The 21,948-nt window shown below is 36.6% G+C and overlaps 1 protein-coding gene across 5 annotated transcripts in view; it reads right to left on the bottom strand.

Moving 5' to 3' along the window:
- The window catches only part of TBC1D23 (TBC1 domain family member 23), a 55,334-nt gene that overhangs the window by 12,709 nt on the left and 20,677 nt on the right, over positions 1-21,948 (bottom strand). For 3 of the 5 annotated variants that reach the window (XM_004002877.6, XM_004002876.6, XM_060416624.1), the window contains 10 exons: positions 21,616-21,820; positions 16,982-17,105; positions 14,131-14,255; positions 13,995-14,041; positions 13,072-13,175; positions 11,594-11,716; positions 10,228-10,320; positions 6,793-6,963; positions 4,816-4,858; positions 2,684-2,793 (listed from right to left, as the gene is read on the bottom strand). In XM_004002877.6, the coding sequence (XP_004002926.1) occupies positions 2,684-2,793; positions 4,816-4,858; positions 6,793-6,963; positions 10,228-10,320; positions 11,594-11,716; positions 13,072-13,175; positions 13,995-14,041; positions 14,131-14,255; positions 16,982-17,105; positions 21,616-21,820 (1,145 nt within the window). The remainder of the gene's footprint in view (positions 1-2,683; positions 2,794-4,815; positions 4,859-6,792; positions 6,964-10,227; positions 10,321-11,593; positions 11,717-13,071; positions 13,176-13,994; positions 14,042-14,130; positions 14,256-16,981; positions 17,106-21,615; positions 21,821-21,948) is intronic. The other 2 variants (XM_060416622.1, XM_060416619.1) reach the window with 1 other exon arrangement.

The raw sequence follows: 21,948 nt of genomic DNA, 5'->3' as shown, positions 1-21,948 counted from the left end.
TTTTAAAAGAAGTCAGTCATTAACTAAAATACATTACTTTTATTTTTAAAACAAGTAAGGCATTAACTAAATAACATAAAAATCATGTTTCCATTTCCATATCCAACTTCAAAACCAAATTATACTGACCATGGAATTCTTTGGTACTTTAGAAGATAACACATCTTTAAGAGTTTCTTTAATAGCCTCAATCATTGCTTTTTAAATCTGAAGATAAAAACTTCAATAGAGAGACTATCCAATGCTGTGGGTGGGAATATAAATTAGCATGATATTTTTTGGAGGGCAATTTGATAATAATGCAGAATTCTAAGGATTTTGACATGTAATCTTTTGATCAAGTTATTTCATTTCTAGGCCAAAATAATCATGTCATATGCAAACATTAGTACAAAAATGAATAGTAGTGTGCACAACAGAAAAAGACTGGAAGCAATGTAAATATTCAATAGTAAGGGACTAACAAAACAAATTATAATATATCCACCGTATTTAGATATTAAAAACGGAAACAACGGTGAGCCCCTAGATACCTAAAAGATCATGCTGAAAACCTAATTCTCAGAGAAGCTTTAGCTGCACAATTTCACAATAATTTGCTTTGACTTACAAGGGTGAAGATAAGCCTCAATTCATCATCTAATGAGTTACAAAGTTTATCTGAGCCACCAGGGAAGTATAAAGTATGTAAACGACACTGTATCGTATGTAAGTGACAGGTACTACACTTTACAGTCAGTTGTACATTTAATCCTCATGTCGTTATTATGAAGAAAGTTCTGGTATTATCACCCCTATCTGCACAGATGGAGAAACCAGAGTGAAAATGATCTTGCTGGAGATCATGAAGAAAATATGTTCTGGAGATAAAACCTGAGCACCCAGGTAAGTCTGATTGGTAAGTGCAGGACTGCACTGGAGTTTTCCTTCTATTTCTGATTTAAAGAATGATCATCAGGTAGATAAGGATCATTACTTGTGAAGAAAACCATTAAATGACAGAGCCAGGTTTCAGCAATACGTGAACCGTGAACTTCCAGATGTTCAAGCTGGATTTAGAAAAGGCAGAGGAATCAGAAATCAAATTGCCAACATCCGCTGGATCATGGAAAAAGCAAGAGAGTTCCAGAAAAACACCTATTTCTACTTTATTGACTATGCCAAAGCCTTTGACTGTGTGGATCACAACAAACTGTAGAAAATTTCAGGAGATGGGAATACCAGACCACCTGATCTGCCTCTTGAGAAATCTGTATGCAGGTCAGGAAGCAACAGTTAGAACTGGACATGGAACAACAGACTGGTTCCAAATAGGAAAAGGAGTACGTCAAGGTTGTATATTGTCACCCTGCTTATTTAACATTATACGCAGAGTACATCATGAGAAACACTGGGCTGGAGGAAGCACAAGCTGGAATCAAGATTGCTGGGAGAAATATCAATAACCTCAGATATGCAGATGACACCACCCTTATGGCAGAAAGTGGAGAATTAATCTTGATGAAAGTGAAAGAGGAGAATGAAAAAGTTGGCTTAAAGCTCAACATTCAGAAAACTATGATCATGGCATCCAGTCCCATCAATTCATGGCAAATAGACGGGGAAACAATGGAAACAGTGGCTGAATTTATTTTGGGGAGGGCTCCAAAATCACTGCAGATGGTGATTGCAGCCATGAAATTAAAAGACACTTACTCCTTGGAAGGAAAGTTATGACCAACCAAGATAGCACATTCAAAAGCAGAGACATTATTTTGCCAATGAAGGTCTACCTAGTCAAGGCTATGGTTTTTCCAGTAGTCATGTATGGATGTGAGACTTGGACTATAAAGAAAGCTGAGTGCCAAAGAATTGATGCTTCTGAACCGTGGTGTTGGAGAAGACTCTTGAGAGTCTCTTGGACTGCAAGGAGATCCAACTAGTCCATCCTAAAGGAGATCAGTCCTAGGTGTTCATTGGAAGGACTGATGCTGAAGCTGAACTTTGGCCAATACTTTGGCCACCTGATGCGAAGAGCTGACTCATTTGAGAAGACCCTGATGCTGGAAAAGATTGAAGGCAGGAGGAGAAGGGGACGACAGAGGATGAGATGGTTGGATGGCATCACCAACTTGATTGACGTGGGTTTGAGTGAACTCCGGGAATTGGAGATGGACAGGGAAGCCTGGTGTACTGCAGTCCATGGGGTCACAAAGAGTCAGACACGACTGAGCATCTGAACTGAACTGAATGCAGATGATACAAAATACAGAAAATACATAAAAGACTTATTGCCCAAATATTTCCAAAGAAGAACAGAATGAATTTACCCTCACTATTCTCCTGGGACAAACTAATTGGGAGAGTCCGAGAATCAACTCACTTTAAAGCCCAAGTTAGTCACAGGACTCAGAATTATCTCTGTTGATATTTAAGCAGAAGTAGAAAATTGTCATTAAGTGATACCAAGTTGCAGCTGGGGAGGGAGAAGTCTGAATTCAGCAAGGAGACCACCAGAACTCCTGACTAGTTTAACTATGCAGGTCTGCTCCTGTGATTTCATTAACCTCACAACAATATGCTTCCTCATTGTACGTGTTTGAAATATTTTGACTCCATTTCTGTTACAGGTAGAATTTAGATGTTAATCATCATTTTTGAGCATTCATCCAAATCTGGTGACATGTTCTATATACACACTTACATCCACAGAAGAATTGATGCTGCTCCTTGAACCTGAGGTGCTAGCAATCCAATGGCCATATCCGTTTTCTGGTCCATCCACATTGATGTCTGCCAGGTGCTGCTGCAGTGCTTAGAGATAAAGAGGAAGAAGGAAAAAAAAGTCCTGATATATCAACCCCCCTTAGCAGTATGATAAAGATGTCAGAGAAGACTTAGCAACTGAACAACAGAAGCTGAATGAAAAAGATCCAAGGGCATAATCATGGGAATTTCTTTCACAGCACCTTTGTAAAGAATAAAAGATCCCAGGCTACAGAAAGCTTTCTTTTCCCTCCTCTTCCTTCTAAAGCCCTCTCTCTACACACATATAACTTTTCTTAATTGACCCAAAGGGTGACAGTAACCATATACACAGATTTGATGTCTTCCTCTTTGGAAAGCAATCTTTCAAGTATTAATAAGTAATTTCAGCAACATTTTAATGATATAAAGGATTAACGGAAAACCTATGATGGCTTTTGTTTACTATAAGGAGACATCAGTTAATCCTTCCAATAATAAAGGAGCAGTCTTAGGCATTAACTGCTGTGGAAAGAGAGATTATTCTTGGAACAGAAATAATTCACAGTTTAAAAAAGTTTTCCTAAAACCTAGCCTATCTGTGCTATATAAAATAATGCTTTTCAGACACTTTTGAAAACAATAACCAAGTTTTGTGCTATGCTGTCAGAATTTCCAATAAATAACACTAGGACTTAGGCCAATACTTGCTTAACACCTGTACTTATTAAAATAAGCCCTTTTTTAATATCACTCTGGGTATGAGCCTTAAGGGCTGTCAGTTATCAGGCCATGATACAAATTATCTCCACGACAGGAGATAAAAATTCTTGCTAATATCAGCAAAGACCAAGTTGAAATAAATCCTCACCTATCGAAACTTCTAATTTATAACATAAGACCACATTAAGTCAGAACTTAAGCCTGATAAGACTCTTTATGATTCAAACTCAGGATTCTACTGCCTCCAACAAATATTAATTTGATTTTACTATTAATTTTCCTAGTGATTACAGATTCAATATTTTTATATCTCTTTTACTAATGAAAGGCTATCTTTTAACTAAAATACATCTGACAAGCAACACTGTGTAAGTTTAAGGTACAAAATGTTGATCGGATACATTTATATACTGCAGCAACAGGTGCGCCTCTGTCATGCCACACAGTTACCATTTCTTTTTTTGTGGAGGGAATAATTAAGATCTAGATTCTTTGCACAAGTTTGGGGATTATAATACAATATTGTTGTCCACATTCACTATATTATGCATTAAGTACTCCAGGACTTATTTACCTACATAAATTCTCAAATATTTGCTGTAGCGACTCTGTCATTTTTCTATCCTGAATTACCAGATTATCTGCAGTTGAAAACATCATCTTATTTCTTATTCCATTCAGTCAACGTTTTTCATCAGCTAATACTCTCAAGTAATTAAAAGATGAGAAAACAAAAAAGCAAATAGTAAGTAGAGTTTACAGTGAAAAATACCCCTCCTACTCTTGTCTCCCAGTCTTATCTACCCCTCCTTCTCCATAAAAACAAATCATGTGGGCAGTTTTTCACCCATCTTTACAAAAACATTTTTTACAAATTCAAGCTAATTGTATTTGTATTTGTATTAGCTTGAATTTGTAAAAATGTTTTTGTAAAGATGGGTGGCTCAGACAGTAAAGAATCCACCTGCAATGCAGGAGACCTGGGTTGGATCCCTGGCTTGGGAAGATCCCCTGGAGGAGGGCATGGCAACGCACTCCAGTATTCTGACCTGAAGAATACCATGGACAGAGGAACATGGTGGGCTACAGTCCATGGGGTCGCAGAGAGTCAGACACAACTGAGCAACTAAACACAGCACAAGTTAAAGACATCCATTTTAACAGTCTTCTAAATATTTTGTCACTGCAACTGCCTACTATATTTGTCTTTATCTATCTGTCCTGCTGGCCTTGCCTTTTCTGTAAACAGTGAATGACTGAAAAGAAAGTGTACCCAATAACTAATTTGGTCACTCCAAATCAGCTCCAGTGATCATATAATTTCCTCTGAAAAGTAGGGTCAAAGGAATTAGTAAATTAAAATCTTACCCATAAATCCTCCACTGGCAATGCTCACGTATTCTTTGTTTTTCTAAAGTGGAAAATAAAATTTAAATTACTTCAAAATGCAATTCAATTAAAATTTCTTATAGTTCTATAAGCATTGACAAATGTAATAAAAGGCTATATACTAAATTTCTGGATTTTTTTTACATTTTAGACTTTGGCACAGAGACATACATACATTTATCTTGTATACTGTAAGATCTGGGGCTTGCACAGGAATAAGTGGACAACTTCGTGGCTACTAATGAGACTGTACTACAGTCCCAACGATGCAAGAAGTCAAACCAAAATCAGTTACACTGTATTTTCCAATATAATGAAAATATTTTAAAAACTTTCAAAAATATTTTGGGTTCTTTATTAAAAAGGAAATACAAAAGCAAGTAACACAGCTAATTATGAACAAATGACAGAATGTCAACATTTTACAAACTATTAAAAATTAATGAATCTAAGTAATGATAAAGACACAAGAAAGGTATCTGGGCAGTATTTACTGCCTGAGGAAGTACACACTATCCAAGACTTCCTGTCCCCCCACCCTCCAAAGTCATCTAACAAGACTCTAGGTCTAATCACCAGCTTACAGGAAATACCAGGGATAGAACCAGGGACAGAACCACACCACTATGTGAATGCAATCAGCAAAATCCAGATTGTGGGTTTTTCCAAACAAATAGATGCAAGGAAAAAGAAACTGGAAACAGAGCCAATAAAAAGAGACTTAAAAGATATTAACCAAGTGCAATGTCTTGTTTTAGATCTTGAGAAAATTAGGAAACTTGAATACTTATTAGATTTTTTACAATCAAGTGTAATAGTTGTAATCAATTATATCTTTACAAAGAATTTACAGTTCAATTCTCCCTACTTTTGAATTTGTTTGAAATTTTCCACGTTAAAAATTGGGGAGGGGGAGGGATTTCTAAATCCACATCAAGAACTCAAATTATTAAAAGAAGTCCACAATATTCCAAATTCTTGCCATCTGACATCCTTCGTAATAAATAGCTTGTTTCAGAGCATTTTTAGAATAGCTCAATTAAATTTGTAAGTAAAATGAATTTGAGTCCCTATTTCTGTTATTCTGTTTAAAGTACTAAAATATCTTTACTCCAGTAAAGCATAAAATTATCGTATAATCCCTCTCCCAAATACTTTGTTCCCTTTCTGATTTTGTGTTTCAAGGACTGTCCTTTCAACTAATTTTCTCAAACCAGATTCCCATTGAAGTGGATACAAATTGAGTGGCCTGTTTCTCCTGTCTTCCTGTTTTCATAGTTCAGAGTCACACAAAATGAGTATTTTAATATATAAAGTCCAAGGAATAACTAATAAACAACTATTTTTATAAAGAAAGAGCTGTCACTGAGTGAGGCTTTGTAGAAAAGGTAGATGGACAGGGTGCATGAAATCAGTGATACAAATTAGTTGTGCTAAAGACAATACAGGAACACAAAAAGGAAAGGTGGTTAAGTGTCACAGACATATACATGTATATTTATTCAATTTCAAAGTGAAGATATTAAACTGAACTATATAGCAACTGTAAAAAGTATTAAGGCATGAATAAGCACAGAGAACAAACAAAAGAATAATCCAGAAATGGACCCTGATGCATTGAAGAATTCAGTCTATTAAAGAGGTGGTATTTCTAATTGATAGCACAACTGGTTAGCTATCTGGGGATTTTTTTAAATTCCTACCTCATTTTTTACAGAAAAATACTTCTAGATGGTCCAGAAGATTTAAACATTAAAAATGTATCATAAAAGCACGTGAGAAAAAAATGAGGGAGAAGACTTCTTGGCAAGACACAAAACCAATAAAGTGTGTTGTGTTTTTTTTTTTTAAAAAGATAAATTTAACAAGGTAGACAACAGCACAAAATTGCCTAGGAGAATTTCTTAAAGGTGACAGCAAAAAACAAGGAAAAACTGAAGTAATCTGTCAGCATACCTGTAAAAAGTGTGCAAGGACCATGTTCATATACATGTCTTCTTCCTCCCTGCCACTGCCCATGAAGCAGAGGTGCTCCCCACCAGCGATGGAGCCGGACTCAATGGACTGCTTCTGTGCTTCCAGCAGGGATTTTACAGACTGTGCAAACTCAGATGGATTCTGGAGCATCTGGACAATTAAAATAATTTAATGTGGCAAGCCTGTGTTTTTTATACATCTGCAAAACTTGAAATATTTTCCCAGCGGGCTGGGGAGAGAACAATGTTTATATTCCCACTATGAAAATTTCAAAAAAAAAAGGGGGGGGCTCTTCTTTTTTGAGCTGTGCTACACAGCTTGTGGGATCTTAGTTATCTGACCAGAGACTGAACGAACCCAGGCCCTCTGCAGGGAAAGCTCTTAAGTCTTAAAATAGCCAGGGAATTCCTAAAATAAAGGCTCTTAAAAGTAAAATCCCTGGGATAAAAGAAATGTGTATTAAATGCATCCAAAATACATCAGAAAACAAAAGTTGACAATTCATGGAAAGATTAAATTATGCAAAGAAAATACCAGGAAAAAAAAAGTTTTTGCTGTTTGTTTCCTAAATTTCAGTGTTTTCAGGGTATGATGACAAGAAAAGTTTAACAATGAATGGAAGGATCCATGACAAAAACAATTCATTGAAACAAGCTATATTTTTTAGTCTCCACTTACATGGCAAACCATGTTATTTCTTAGAGGACAGTTAGAAATAGTGGAAGCACTTATCAGTACTTATTCTAGGTACTAGAGATATGATGATGAAAAAGTTCATTTCTTACCCTCAAGAAAATAAGCATGCCAATAACTACAAAAATTTGTTAAAACTGTTTTAATAAAAAGCACAGTGAAAATCCAAAAGAAAAATGCACAAACCACAGAAAAGCACTTTATTTTAAAAAAAATACAAATTAACCGCACACTCAAAAACATATGTGCAACATCACTAGTAATGACTACTGCTTTCCATTCACCATTCTTGTAAGATAGAAAATTAGTGATGTCCAATAATGCTTATGGTATAAAACAATCATTCTCACAGTTGTAAAGTATAAGTTGATACAGCCTTTTTAAAGGGTAATATGGCAGACTCTAGTAACAATTCTATATACCCACATTCTATATGCCCACATTCTATAGTCTATACACTATAACTCTTACCCCAACAATTTTACTTCCAGTAGTGTATTTTACAGAAATATTTGCATAAGTCCACAAATGTTAACTACATTAACTACATGTTAACTACAGCATTGTTTTATTACAAGAAAATTGAAAACATTCTAAATATACATCAATCAGGTGATAAATTGTGGTATATCTATACCATGGATCACTATACAGCCATTAAAACGAATGTACTAAAATGAAAAGATCTCCCAAGAAACTGTTAAGTGAAAAACCAAGTGGACAAAAAAAAGTGAATAAGAAATATGTAAATGTAAGTTAAAGGACTGGATGATTAAACAAGCTGACAATAATTGTTAACTCTGGAGATACTCTTTGAGCTTTTTAAGAATAATCAAAGTTATTCACAAATGACTAGAATAATAAGCATAAAAGATGGACCATCTAGGTCCTCTAGGGCTTCCCAGGTGGCTTAGAGTTAAAAGCCTGTCTGCCAAGCAGGAGACATGGGTTTGATTTCTGGGTAGGGAAGATTCCCTGGAGAAGGAAATGGCAACTGGCTCCAGCATTCTTGCCTGGAAAATCCCAGGGATGGATAAGCCTGGCACGTTATCGTCCATGGGGTCACAAAAGAGTCGGACCTGACTTAGTGACTAAACAACAACACATCAGAGTCCTCAAAGATGAATGAAGGATGAGAAAGGCACAGACTTTACATTCAGGATGTAAACAAGCTAGAATCGCCCTCTTCACCTATAGCACCCCAAACCCTCTGGGTTGTTTTACTTCCATTTTCAATGAGCTTCCTCCTGACGCCACTTAGACCTTTCCACATGCCCTTTCAACCTCAGCGTCAACTTTTTCAGATAAGTCAGGGACAAAGTTACTCCTCTTACTGTCTTCCCCATTCCTGAGGCTCTAAAAACCCCAGAAGGGCTTAAATGATGTCAGTCCCAGTCTTACCAAATGCTCTAAGCATCTCTGACAATAATTATCTACTTCATCTATTCCTTCAATTCAATCCTAGGACAGTAATTTTAACAACTGAGGCCCTATATGCCAGAGACCACCCTTATTACATATTACTTTATTTTATGCACAGTTCAGTTCAGTTCAGTCGCTCAGTCGTGTCCGACTCTTTGTGACCCCATGAATCGCAGCACACCAGTCCTCCCTGTCCATCACCAACTCCCGGAGTTCACTCAAACTCATGTCCATCGAGTCAGCGATGCCATTCATCCATCTCATCCTCTGTTGTCCCCTTCTCCTCCTGCCCCCAATCCCTCCCAGCATCAGAGTCTTTTCCAATGAGTCAACTCTTCGCATGAGGTGGCCAAAGTACTGGAGTTTCAGCTTTAGCATCAGTCCTTCCAAAGAACACCCAGGACTGATCTCCTTTAGGATGGACTGGTTAGATCTCCTTGCAGTCCAAGGGACTCTCAAGTCTTCTCCAACACCACAGTTCAAAAGCATCAATTCTTCACTGCTCAGCCTTCTTCACAGTCCAACTCTCACATCCATACATGACTACTGGAAAAACCATAGCCTTGACTAGATGCACCTTTGTTGGCAAAGTAATGTCTCTGCTTTTGAATATGCTATCTAGGTTGGTCATAACTTTCCTTCCAAGGAGTGTCTTTTAATTTCATGGCTGCAGTCAGCATCTGCAGTGATTTTAGAGCCCAAAAAAATGAAGTCTGACACTGTTTCCACTGTTTCCCCATCTATTTACCATGAACTGATAGGACCAGGTGCCATGACCTTAGTGTTTTGAATGTTGAGCTTTAAGTCAACTTTTTCACCTCCTCTTTCACTTTCATCAAGAGGCTTTTTAGTTCTTCACTGTCTACCATAAGGGTGGTGTCACCTGCATATCTGAGGTTATTGATATTTCTCGATACAAGGAGGCTTACAGTAAAAACTTTTAGACTACCCAATCATCATAAGAGCTAATGTTCACAGAGTACTTACTAAGTGCAAGGCACTATGCTGAGTGCTGTATCAGGCAGCTCACAGTGAGAAGTTTAGAATTTACTGACATAACAATGGTAAGCAACAGTAAACCATACCTAACAGTGCTCTCATCTACCCTTTATGATGCCAAGGGGGCGTCCGTGGTTAGAAGGAAACCTGAGAGCTACCCTTGTATAAGGGCAGAGACTCCCTCTTTAAGCAGAAAGAAAAACATCCCCAAATCTGGTACATGTATATTTATTCATGGATTAAAGAAAAAAATCCATTTTTCCCATATTTTTTAAAATTTTAAATCACATTTATACTAACCAGATCTGAATCTAGATGGAAAGCAGTTGATAAATGCCCAGCATTATACTGTTCTGCAGGACGGCAATCCACCACAAAGAACCGGACTCCTTCCTAAAAGGGAAACATTTGACATAATAAAATATGCCAGGAGGAGCACATTTTACACAATATAATATTAACAATTAACCAAAAGGGGGGGAACAAATGGATTAAAAAATGGACCTCACATACAGTTAGGAAGTCCTATACAGTACAGACTCAAGAAAATATCCTCAAGATCTTAAAAGAGTTATATTTATTTTAAACAGTAGTTAAAACAGTTAGTCTTAAAACATATAGCAGGAAGAATGTTAGTTTGGGCTATTAAACTAATTTGAATTTAATAACTTAATGTGCATCATGTTAAACACTTTCAAAAACACTATACATATATATAAACACAGAGGTAGATACAATTTCTATTTCTGAAAATAAACCCACCAACTTATCAACAATGTAATTCACATAAGTAGTAAATAAATGTCTTTTGGGGTGACAGCAGGTTCTCCAATGCCAGTCTGAACTGGAGTTCACATGGGTCTCTAAACTGGATTACAAGGTATTTTTTTAATAATGATTCTAATGAGGAAACCACACAAAATGCTTGTTTTAAAGATATCTATTGTAAAAGGCCTATCTTCCCATGTTCTTTCCTCTTCTCTCCATCTTTGACATACATCCCACCTTTCAAATATAAACATGTAATTAACTGCTGCACTATTAGCAATAAAGAACTTATATTGAAAAAACTGGCTCATCAGATTTTCATAAATACAATAGAGAAAAAATTATGGTATATCTTCAATTCTCCTTTGTAAATGCCTTTTGGCATTAAACCATGTAATCAATTATCTGTATGCTGCTGCTGCTGCTGCTGAGTCGCTTCAGTCGTGTCCAACTCGGTGCGACCCTACAGTCAGCAGCCCACCAAGCTCCCCCGTCCCTGGGATTCTCCAGGGAAGAACACTGGAGTGGGTTGCCATTGCCTTCTCCAAATTATCTGTATAAGTATCTATAATTTAACTATAAAACAGTAAATTCACCCTTTCAAGTACTTATATAACATTCAGTTGCCCTGTTAAAGTATGAAATAAGATTTGGCAATTTACAAAAACTAGTGTCAAAAATAATTAGTTGTTTGAGAAATAAAATAACAGACAAGCTGGCAGTTTAAAAATGAGCATATGGACATAAGATTTAATATATTAATCACTCAAAAAAAGCAAAACAACTATATTGTTATAGTAAATTAATTTTGTGATAATCAACAAACACAGAGGAGACACTGATTCCTTGCATTTAAAGGGGATCATCCTCTAACAAACAGTGGGGTTTTTTAACTTACCCCTTGAAGCTGATTTGCCTGAAGGATCTCTGACACTGAGATGGCCAGGCAAAGAGCCTGACTCAGATCTGCATCATCATCCTTAATTCCCAACAAAGTACTGCCAAACAGATGGTGATTATCCTGTGTGAAGAGGAATTTTTAAAACTTTATGAAGAAAAAAAATAAAATCAAGCTTCCCTCCTAAAACTATTCTCAACAGATGAAGATAAAAGGTAAAATAATTATATAACATCTTTGAGTCATGTGATTTAACTTACTGTATCAAATCTTCTAGGCTAAAAGCTACAAAAAGGCTAGAAACAAAGCCCGTGTTTGAGTTCACACAAAATGAAAGAGTAAGAAAAAAATAACACATTCTACCACAGCTATTTTCTATACTATCACATACATTTAAATAGCAAATTTTTAAATGGTTACTTACATTTTATGCTTTAATACTGAATAAAAATTAAAATATGGCATAAATTATGTAATATGCTGCTAATAAAACCTGCTCTAATTAGCAATTGCTAGTGCAGTTTATTTACTATGTCTGAAGAATAAAAACTATTCTCTTAAAAGGCTGGAAAGAAAAGGATAAGACTTCTTTTTCATCTAGTATCATAACCACTACCTCGCCATCTAACTCAGTCAACAGTGTTGGGAACTGAGGTAATCCACATAAGGCAATTATTAAAATAACTGAAATTAGTCCTGAGAAACAAATTTCTTTTATAATTAGTTTTGAGGGAAATGTTCTTAAAAAGTTTCTATCATCTGCCTCCTGGACACACTATACTGAACATAATTTAATCTCATCTTAATATTTCAGGGACATGGTAACTTCCAACTAACAATCATGATGGTAGAATGCCTTAAAAATTAAAAAAAAAGACAATAATATTCTCATGAGCACTTGAGGTCACAAATAGTTTACAAATGGTAATTCCGCGCCGCCTCCATTACTAGCTGTAGAATCTAGAGTTTTAGTTTCTAGACGTTCACAGCACTTGGACTTCTAATCTGATGTCATTTCTCTTGCAAGTTCTTGACTGATCTGAGAAAGGTTCAGGTCTCCATGGAGCTTAAGTGACCCTTTTTTGTGTAAAAGACAGCCCAGCATCATTAAAAGTTGGAGTTTTAACTTTAACTCCAGATAAAGAAGGCACAATGATACCTCCTCAATCAGATTTCTATAACACAATTTTTAAAGTAAGGAAGCATTAATTTAAGAAATACCTTATAGTCAATTTCCTCATGATCAGAAGTAATAATCAGAGGAGAGGTAAAATGGCTCCTAGCATATTTGGATACTACCTTTTTAAAAATGTCTATTCCTCTACTAGGGAGAATATTTATAATGAAAAAAATCACACACAACTGTGATACACAGAAAGAATGACAACTGGAGTATTTTAACTGAAGTGGATATAACATAAACATAAAACAATGCACAAAATGTGAAATACTGAAGTAGGTCATTTCTTGTCTGATACCTTCCTAAATGAAGCTGGTGTTTTACTGCAATAATACTGAGCCAGAGAGAAAAGGTCTTCTATATCTTCTAGATTCAAGCTGGATGGAGTATTTTCCAAGAACTCTGAAATAGGATTATAAATAAATTATAATTATTTTCAAAAAATTTTGCTTGTAAAGTATACAACAATAAACATTATATATCAAAGTTGGTTTATCTTCAATATTAGTTTTATAAATGAAATCTCAACAGTGACACACACAAAACTGCTTGAAGAGATGTGGATTTTCCCCAAAGGAGCTGAAACTCTTAATGTAATCCTGCTATTAGTGACTGATGGTGTCTGGCAATCAAATCAAATTCATTAGCCTTGATTGGAATACTGTGATTTATATAACAAACACAAATGCCAGGGCCCCTGCAAATGAAAAATAACCAAGAAATGGTTCCTGACTTAAGGAACTTTGTCTTGCTTGAGAAATATAAAGATAAACCATATAATGTAGTGAAGTAAACACTGTAACACAGACAGTACAGTGTGCTGGGTACTACAGAAAGGAAGTAAATCTGTGAGGGCTGGAGTGGAGAGAATCCAAAAGGAGGATCAACATTTCAACAATGGAGATACTTACAAGAGTTGGGGATTCAAAGGAAAATTAAGGAAGGAAGGGAAAGGGAGAGAGAGAGGAGACCAGTTTATTTAAACCAAAGAAACAGTGTACAGAAAAGAACTGAATGAGTGAAAAAAACACGTAAGGGATGAATGAGGGTAGCAAATCCAGGGAGACCATCTTTAGGGCCTGTATGAGGACAGTGTGTAAGATTTGAAGGGAACCTCAGAGCTAGACTAATCTTCTAAATTCACATAATAGATGAGAAAACTTGAGTTTCAGAAAATTAAGTGACTTGAAAAATGTTTTCTCCACATTTAGTGATACTTACGGATAACTTCTTCTTTGCTGTCAGACTCCTGTCCTAAAATGACTTCTCTGTAAAAGAGAATCACATGAATTTGAGTTAAATATTAACAGTACCATGAGAACAGAGAAAAGAAAAATCCAGCCAACTTGATACTTACTTTGCATTAACAAGGATTATTAACATTAAGAAATAAATAAAAAATGGATCTGCCTGTTGTAGATATCCATCCCATATTGCCTGAGTGACTTCAATGGAACAATAACAGGCAAAAAGGCTTCCAAGCTGTAATCAGGAAATGAAATGAGAAATATAAACCACTGGAAATGACTTGCTCTTTTTAAAGTACTGAGGCAAATGCATAAGTAACATTATAACAAACTGTCTATACCTGATATTTAACGTGGACCTTAATTCGTAATCCAAAGGAAGACTATGTGGACTTAAGGCACAATGAAGCCACTGACTAGCTGTGTGCCCTAGGGCATGTCACTTAACCTCTCGAGCTTTACATTTCTACATCTTTTTTTTTTTTAAAGGAATATTACCCATGCTCTACCACTGTTGTGGTGAAGAGAAAGATAACTAACCCTTAATATCTAAAGTGACTTAAGTTAGCATATATCTGCCACAGCATAAGAACTAGCATAATCACCCATGAGCTCTATAAGGTAACTACTACAGTACTTAACTCGCTAAGTAATTGTGAAGATCAAGCATGGTAATTTCAGCTAAGAGCACCAAATGAAATCGTAATAACAATTTAAAGGCCAACTGTGCACCAAGCTTACTTGTACATAATTTGAAACAAATGAGACAACACTGATGTCCTGCAAAAGGTTTCAACAGCTCAATGGTTTTCTACGTCAATTAAAGAATTGTTACTGTGTGTAAGTTTCTCTAGAGCCCAACTGTGTTTTAAATTGCATGAATTTAGGGATATTTTTAGATTATTCCATTTTTCTTAGATACAGAAACAATTCCATCTAGAGGTTTAAATTTAAAACATTTTTAATGAATAAAGAAAGCTAACAAGAACACTTACATTTAGTGAATATTTTGTGCCAGATACTAAATTACTGCCACATATCTTTTATTAAATGTCTCTTATTTTAAATATTCTCATGACAGGCTTTTAAAGTAGACATTTTCCTCCCTGTATTATAGGTAGGAAAATAAACCTGTATGAAATAACGTTCCTAACATCACAGAGCTAGTGAGTGGTGATACTTGGACTAAAAAAAAGGCCTGAGACTTCACAGCTGACATAACTGCTATTACAGTTGACCACAAAACTTTTAAAGTACAATACATGATGCTGCTAATGTTTTTTGTAGTTGTTTAAAATTTACTATTAGAAATAAGGAAGATGCAAATATAGACAGACAAGGTACGGTCAACACTGACCTCACTTAGCCAGACTAAAGCTACCTCCGCATCACTGTCAGTGATGAGTTCTCAAATCACAAGAACTGGTTTTGCTTTATCTCATGATTGGAAAACAAAGACTCCATTCCATAGACAAGATACTGGTAGCAAGAATGAACTACTTGGGAAACTGACAAAGAGAAACTGGTTGTTTCCATAACCAGTTAAAATCTACAACCAGCACTGAGTACTAGTCCAGAGTTCTGGCCACAGAAATGGCATTTCTCGGGCATGATGTGACCAGAAAGACGTCTATGAAAATATTCAAACTCTTAAAAGAAAATTTCTTACTTCTATACAAATAAGTAGATTTAATAGCAACATATGAATCTCAGAGAACCTACAATTTTATTATTTTTATCAAAGTGACAAGACTGTAGCCAAGAAGGAACGAAAGAGCAGGTTCTTGAGGTTTAGTATGCCAGAGCTGAAACCAGTTAGGGTCTCTAGGGTCTCGCTGTCTGCTCAGCCCATCACCCTCTGAGATAGATCCTATTATTAGTCCCATTTTACAGATGAAAAAAATCAAAGTTCAGAGGTTAAGTGTATTAAATAACACAATTAATAAATGGCAGAAATGGAATCCTTTCTGAAGAAAAGTTAGGTGAGACATCATCGATAAACATGTTAAAATTCTTGAATATACATATATTTTCTTCTGGAATCTAAACACTGTTTTAAAAAGATCTTCAAGTTACCCTATAAGAGCAGTTCTCAAAGTATGGTCTGAGGAGCCTTGGACATCTCCAAGAGTATTTACAGGGGAGTTTGTGAGATCAAAGTTGTTTTCATACTAATACTCAGATTTTGCCCTTTTCATATTCATTCTCTCACAAATGAACAACACAATTTTCCAAAGGCTACATGAAATATGGTATCATCACTGACTGAATAAAGAAATACATATGAGAATGTACTTGCCTGTGATCTAACCAAACATCAATGAGATTTGCAAATTTAAAAATGCCACTATTCTTTCTTTTTGGGAAATAGTTCATTTTCATTTAAAATATTTATGTTAATATGTTGGATTTATCACTACTTCTAAACAAATACCTAAAATTTCTTAATTTCTAACCAATGTGATCCATATAAATTATGGATCCTCAAAAAATGTTGAGTGTAAGAGGTCCTGAGACCAAAGGGCTTGAGAACCACACACCTAATATAATAAAACTTCCCATTTAAAATATAAATATAGAATGACAGAGGACTGAGATGTATTTTATTTCATTTTATATCAATCATTTGATAATCTTAAGCTCTTTTCTTCGTGATTGTTGATCAATTCTCAAACACACTATCAACAATTTAATCACACGGTTTTAAAGTGAACTGATACATACCATATATATATTTACATATATTTCTAAAACAACAAAGGCTAAACTTCATATTAAACAATTTAAACTAAATGAAGAGCAAAAAACAAAATCTCTGAAGTGGTAATAATTTTAATCCTTTGTCTTAAATAATAATGGTCTATAATTTAACACTTTTCTTTCTTTTTCTTTGGGGGGGAACTAACTATAGTTTCACAGAAAGCTATTTTTCATTAAGTGTTCCTACTTTCACTTTATTACCCAGTTGAGTGCATAGGAGTCTGGAGTAATTTTCTTTGTATCAAGAAAAGAACAAAGCTCAGGTTCATGGTATTGGATGAGTAATCGGAAAAGATGAAATGGTCTCCCCTTCAGGGAACAATCCCTAAAAGACAAGAGAAGCAAAGTTTCTTGCATTAATAGGTCAAAACTGATCATATCAGTAACCAGTCCTCGTGCAAAACCCTCCTCCCTTCCTTACCCCAGAGCATCCGACTTCAGAGCACTGACAGCGAGCCGACCTGACACAAGCGGGGGCAGGCCTCTCTTGCTTACACCTAACACACCTGACCTGATAGGACGAAACGGCATGTCTACGCCAACTCTAGGAGGATTCTTTCCAGGTGAACCCAGGCAGCACGCAGGAGAAAGGACTACAGGGACCAGTGAAAACAGAGGGACCACTTAGGTTGTTTTGATAAGCTCTGGATCCCAAAGGGAGATCTGGAGAGCCCTGAGGAAGTTCAGCTCCCTTCTTTTTCTGCCAAATAAGAACAGGGAAGCCCGGTGTGCTGCGATTCATCGGGTCGCAGAGTCGGACACGACTGAGCGACTGAACTGAACTGAAGAAAGATCTCCCAGGAAGGCTTCAGGTTAGCTCCATAGTTAACATACTCAATTAGGAATCCTTCAGCAAAGGTCCAAGTCTGAAATGGCCACAGACAAATATTCCATAAGAGTGGACCCAGAGCTGTGATTGGAAGTGGCCTGGGTACCAGATGCTCAGAGAAAATCCCAGGAGGTGCCAAACACTACTTCTTGCCTTGTTCCCTGGTGTCTAATAAACCTGTCTAATAAACCATTAAAAATGTACACAGCTCAAATTGCAGGCCATCTTAATAAAAGTCAGTATTTACTGAGGAAACACCATGTGCCAGACACTACAATAGACAGTTTACAATGTTATCTCACTTTATCTTTACAAGCAACTCTATGAAAGATACTATTATCACCCTCAATTTACAGATGAGAAAACTGAGGCTTAGCTGTGGTCAAGCAGCTCAACCAAGGTCACGTAGCTAAGAAGTGATGGCACTAAGACTTGTACACAGAAGCTGGGCATTAAACCATTATACCATGCTACCCTCCCATATATGTAATTTAATATTTGAACTAGTGGTATTTTGGTAGATGTAGTCTTTAAAAAGAAAACTGTAAAACAAAACAAAACAAAACTGAAATAAGGTGAAAGACTTCATGTAAAAACATTAATGAAAAGCAATGATAAAAAGAATGTTTCCAAATACTATTCAAGTGGGAATAATGAAAAATAATCTCTGCAAAACTAAGATCTAAGGTCAATGTCAGGATTTGGTATAACCATTCATCTACCATTTTTAATACTGCAGACAACAGGGAAGTTTTGTAGAAAAGGCCCTAATTTGCTAATTCAGATGCCCAAAAATAGAACTGGATTCATACTGACAAGACTACCTCCTCCTCTGTCTGAACACTTTCCCCACTCTATAAAGGCAAGGCAGTAGATCACTAAAACAAAACAGACACACAGTGGTAAGAAGACTAGCAACATACATTGTAAGGACAATTGCCTAGTTTGTGGGTCTCATCCTTGGAAAAAAGTGGAACATCTCACGGAATCACCCATTGCAACAGCATCTATTCATTTAATAGCTGTGTACTGAAAGTTACTCTCCACTGCAAAGCAGTGTGCTTGATAGAATTCTACTCATGTTACATCTGACTCTCTAATAAGACATATTATAGTGGAGTTGTTTGAGCAACGTTTTGTGGGGCTGGGCCCTATGCAGGGGTATTAACACTGACTCTGGCTGGAGTACTGTGTTACACGTGGAGTTCATGGAAATAGCAACTGGAGTCACCTGACAAAGTATGTTACACGCTCAATGCGAACCTCTAGGAGTAAACCTCTACAACGTAGCCTTTACTAGTATCTACCACCACCAACATCCTGTAGAGACAAAGCTGGAACATCATGTCCCTTGCTATTACTAGTTTTGTTACACTGAGAGGTGGTAAAAATATTAGCAGTTGAGAGATTTAGTGTAACACAGTCACTCAGTTGTGCCCGACTCTTTGCAGTCCTATGCACTGCAGCCCGCCAGGCTCCTCTGTCCACGGGATTTTCCTGACAGGAATACTGGAGTGGGTTGCCATTTCCTCCTCCATTAGTATAACAGAATGAGTCCCAAATGTGAATTCTAGCCTCTGCTTTACCATGAGCATAGATAGCCCTGTATTCTGGCATCTCTAGGCCTGCTTTCCTTACATGAAGCCTTATCGCTTCAAGGTCGCACCCAGGTTCTCCACTCTGGGATGTATTAGAATTGCCTGGGAATTCAAAAATCGACATGGGTCTACACAGTCTACTTATATTTGAAACATCAAGGGTCAGTATGTTTTAAAAGTTCTTTGGCTGAGCAGACATTTCTCCAGAGGACATACAAACTGCCTCTAGGCACATGAAAAAAATGTTCAAAGTCATTAGCTGTCAGGGAAATGCAAACAAAAACCATAATGAGATACTACTTCACACTCAGTCTGGCCATAATTGAAAAAAAAAAAAAAAAATAGGCCAGAATCTATAGAAACTGGGATCTTTATTTACTGCTGATGGGATTGTAAAATGCTGCAATTATTGTGGAAAAGTCTGGCAATTCCTCAAAAGGTTAAACATAGATTTACCATATGATCCAACAATCCCACTCCTAGGTACATATCCCAAAGCAATGTCCACACAAATATGTGTACACAAATGTTCACAGTTGCATTATTCATAACAGTCAAAAAGTGAGAACAATCCAAATGTCCAGCAACTATTACATGAGTAAATAAAATGTGCTATTTTATTTCATTGTACATACAATGAAATGTTACTCAGCAATAAAAAGAAATAAAGTAATGGCATTAATATATGCTATAAATAAATACAGATGAATCTCTAAAAGACAATGCTAAGTGAACAAGGTAGTCACAAAAGACCATATATTATAAGCTTCTATTTACATGAAATACCCAGAATAGGCAAATCCACAGAGAAAGATGAGTGGTTGCCTAGGGCTGAGAGTGCTGGGGGAAAATGGAGTTGACTGCTACTGAGTTCAGGGTTTCTTTTGGGGGTGACAGAAATATTCTAAAAAGGACTGCAACTATGGCTGCACAATTCTGTGACTATACTAAAAGCCATGGAATTATACGTATTAAAAGGATGAACTTTATATTATGTGAATGATATCTAAAGCTGTAAAAGAAAAAGAAAACAAAAACAAAACAAAAGGTTGTTTAGTTGATTCTAATAAGCAACCAGGGTGGAGAAACTTTAAGTTAAAGCACGAGTGTCCAATCAAACAGGTTCAAATCCTGACTCAGTCATACACCAGAAGTATAATGCTGAATAAGTCATTTAATCTCTGCCTTTGCTTCAGTTTCTGTAAATCAGAGATATCTGTCTTATAGTGGTCACTGTGAGAAAATACAAAAAGCACCCACAGCTAACACAGTGCTTTTCACACGAAAAGCAGGGGGGAAAATGGTAGTCATTTAACTATCAAGCTCTAGAATAGCAGTCCTCTGGAAATGGCAACCCACTCCAGTGTTCATGCCTGGAAGATCCCATGGACCAAGGGGCCTGGTGGGCTACAGTCCATGGGGTCACAAAGAGTCGGACACGACTGGGTGACTTCTCTTCTCTCTTCTCTTACCTTAGGTGCATACTGCAATCAACCAAGAAGCTCTAAATCTAAACAAACATCAATGCATGGCTGGCCTCCTCAGAGATCTGATTTAATTAGTCAGGTATGTAAAAGGGCATCAGGATTTAACCCCACCCCCAATGACTCTCTAGTACTCTTGCCTGGAGAATCCCATGGATGGAGGAGCCTGGGAGGCTGCAGTCCATGGGGTCGCTAAGAGTCGGACTGAGAGACTTCACTTCACTTCCAATGATTCCAGTGTGTATCCAAGGTTCACTGCGCAGCCCAACCACTGCTCTAGATTATGTCAAAAGTTCCTTTTGGCACTAAAATTCTGCCTACCTGATCCATACCTGAGAACTACAAGAATTCTTTCTGAATTCCTACCCATCTCCCTTCTTCCTGGTACCTCTTCCATCCCCCCAAAGCAACCCACACATCTGTCTAGACTCAATTTAAGTGTCACTTTCCCAGAGAAGACCTTCCTGACCTCCAGGGTAAGTCAGGTCACCCCCACTGTACATTGCCATACCACTCTGCATTTCACCTTCCTAACACCCAGTGCACCTCCAATTACTTCTTCAGCATCTGTATTTCTAGGACTATATTCCAGGCTGTAAGCCCAGCACCTCACTGAAGACAGCAGCACTCCAAAACTTTTACTTAGACACTATAATGTTATTTTTATAAGTAAAGAGATAGCATCCAAAAAGTATGAAAAGTTATACTGCATACACAAACTCTACAAGCACAAATTCTTAACTAAAGAATCCTTTAAAAATATTTATAACCACAAAAATAAAGTCAAATAACAATCATGATTCAAACAACCTTAAAAATTACTTGAACCTTTTACTTTACCATCAAAATAAATCTAACGACTTCACTTCAAAACACACTAGAACTCCCTTCGTTTTACAGCTATAATAAAACATCGTGTCTTACCTGGGAATGTACTTATTCATGATCGCATAAAAGCAGTTGTATAAATCACTGCGTGGCAGCTGAAGATGCACCAACGGTTTGAGGAGATGTATCCAGCTAAGGGTTGAGCTATACTTAATGTTACGGGATTTACAATAAAAGGTAATTACAGATTCAATATCCAAAAGTAATTGTGCTGCCTTCTCTTCTGGCACTGAAAGCTGATCTAAAAAATAAGAGTCAAAATTACCAAGGTGCTGCTAGATGCTCAGTTATTGGACAAAATACTAACATATAATACTATCTTACTGCATTTAGAGTATGTCAAGGACAAAATAAAACTACATAAAAGTG

Source organism: Ovis aries, chromosome 1 (assembly GCF_016772045.2).
Source record: "Ovis aries strain OAR_USU_Benz2616 breed Rambouillet chromosome 1, ARS-UI_Ramb_v3.0, whole genome shotgun sequence".
NCBI classification, from domain to species: domain Eukaryota; kingdom Metazoa; phylum Chordata; class Mammalia; order Artiodactyla; family Bovidae; genus Ovis; species Ovis aries.
This window is presented reverse-complemented; position numbering and strand designations above follow the sequence as displayed.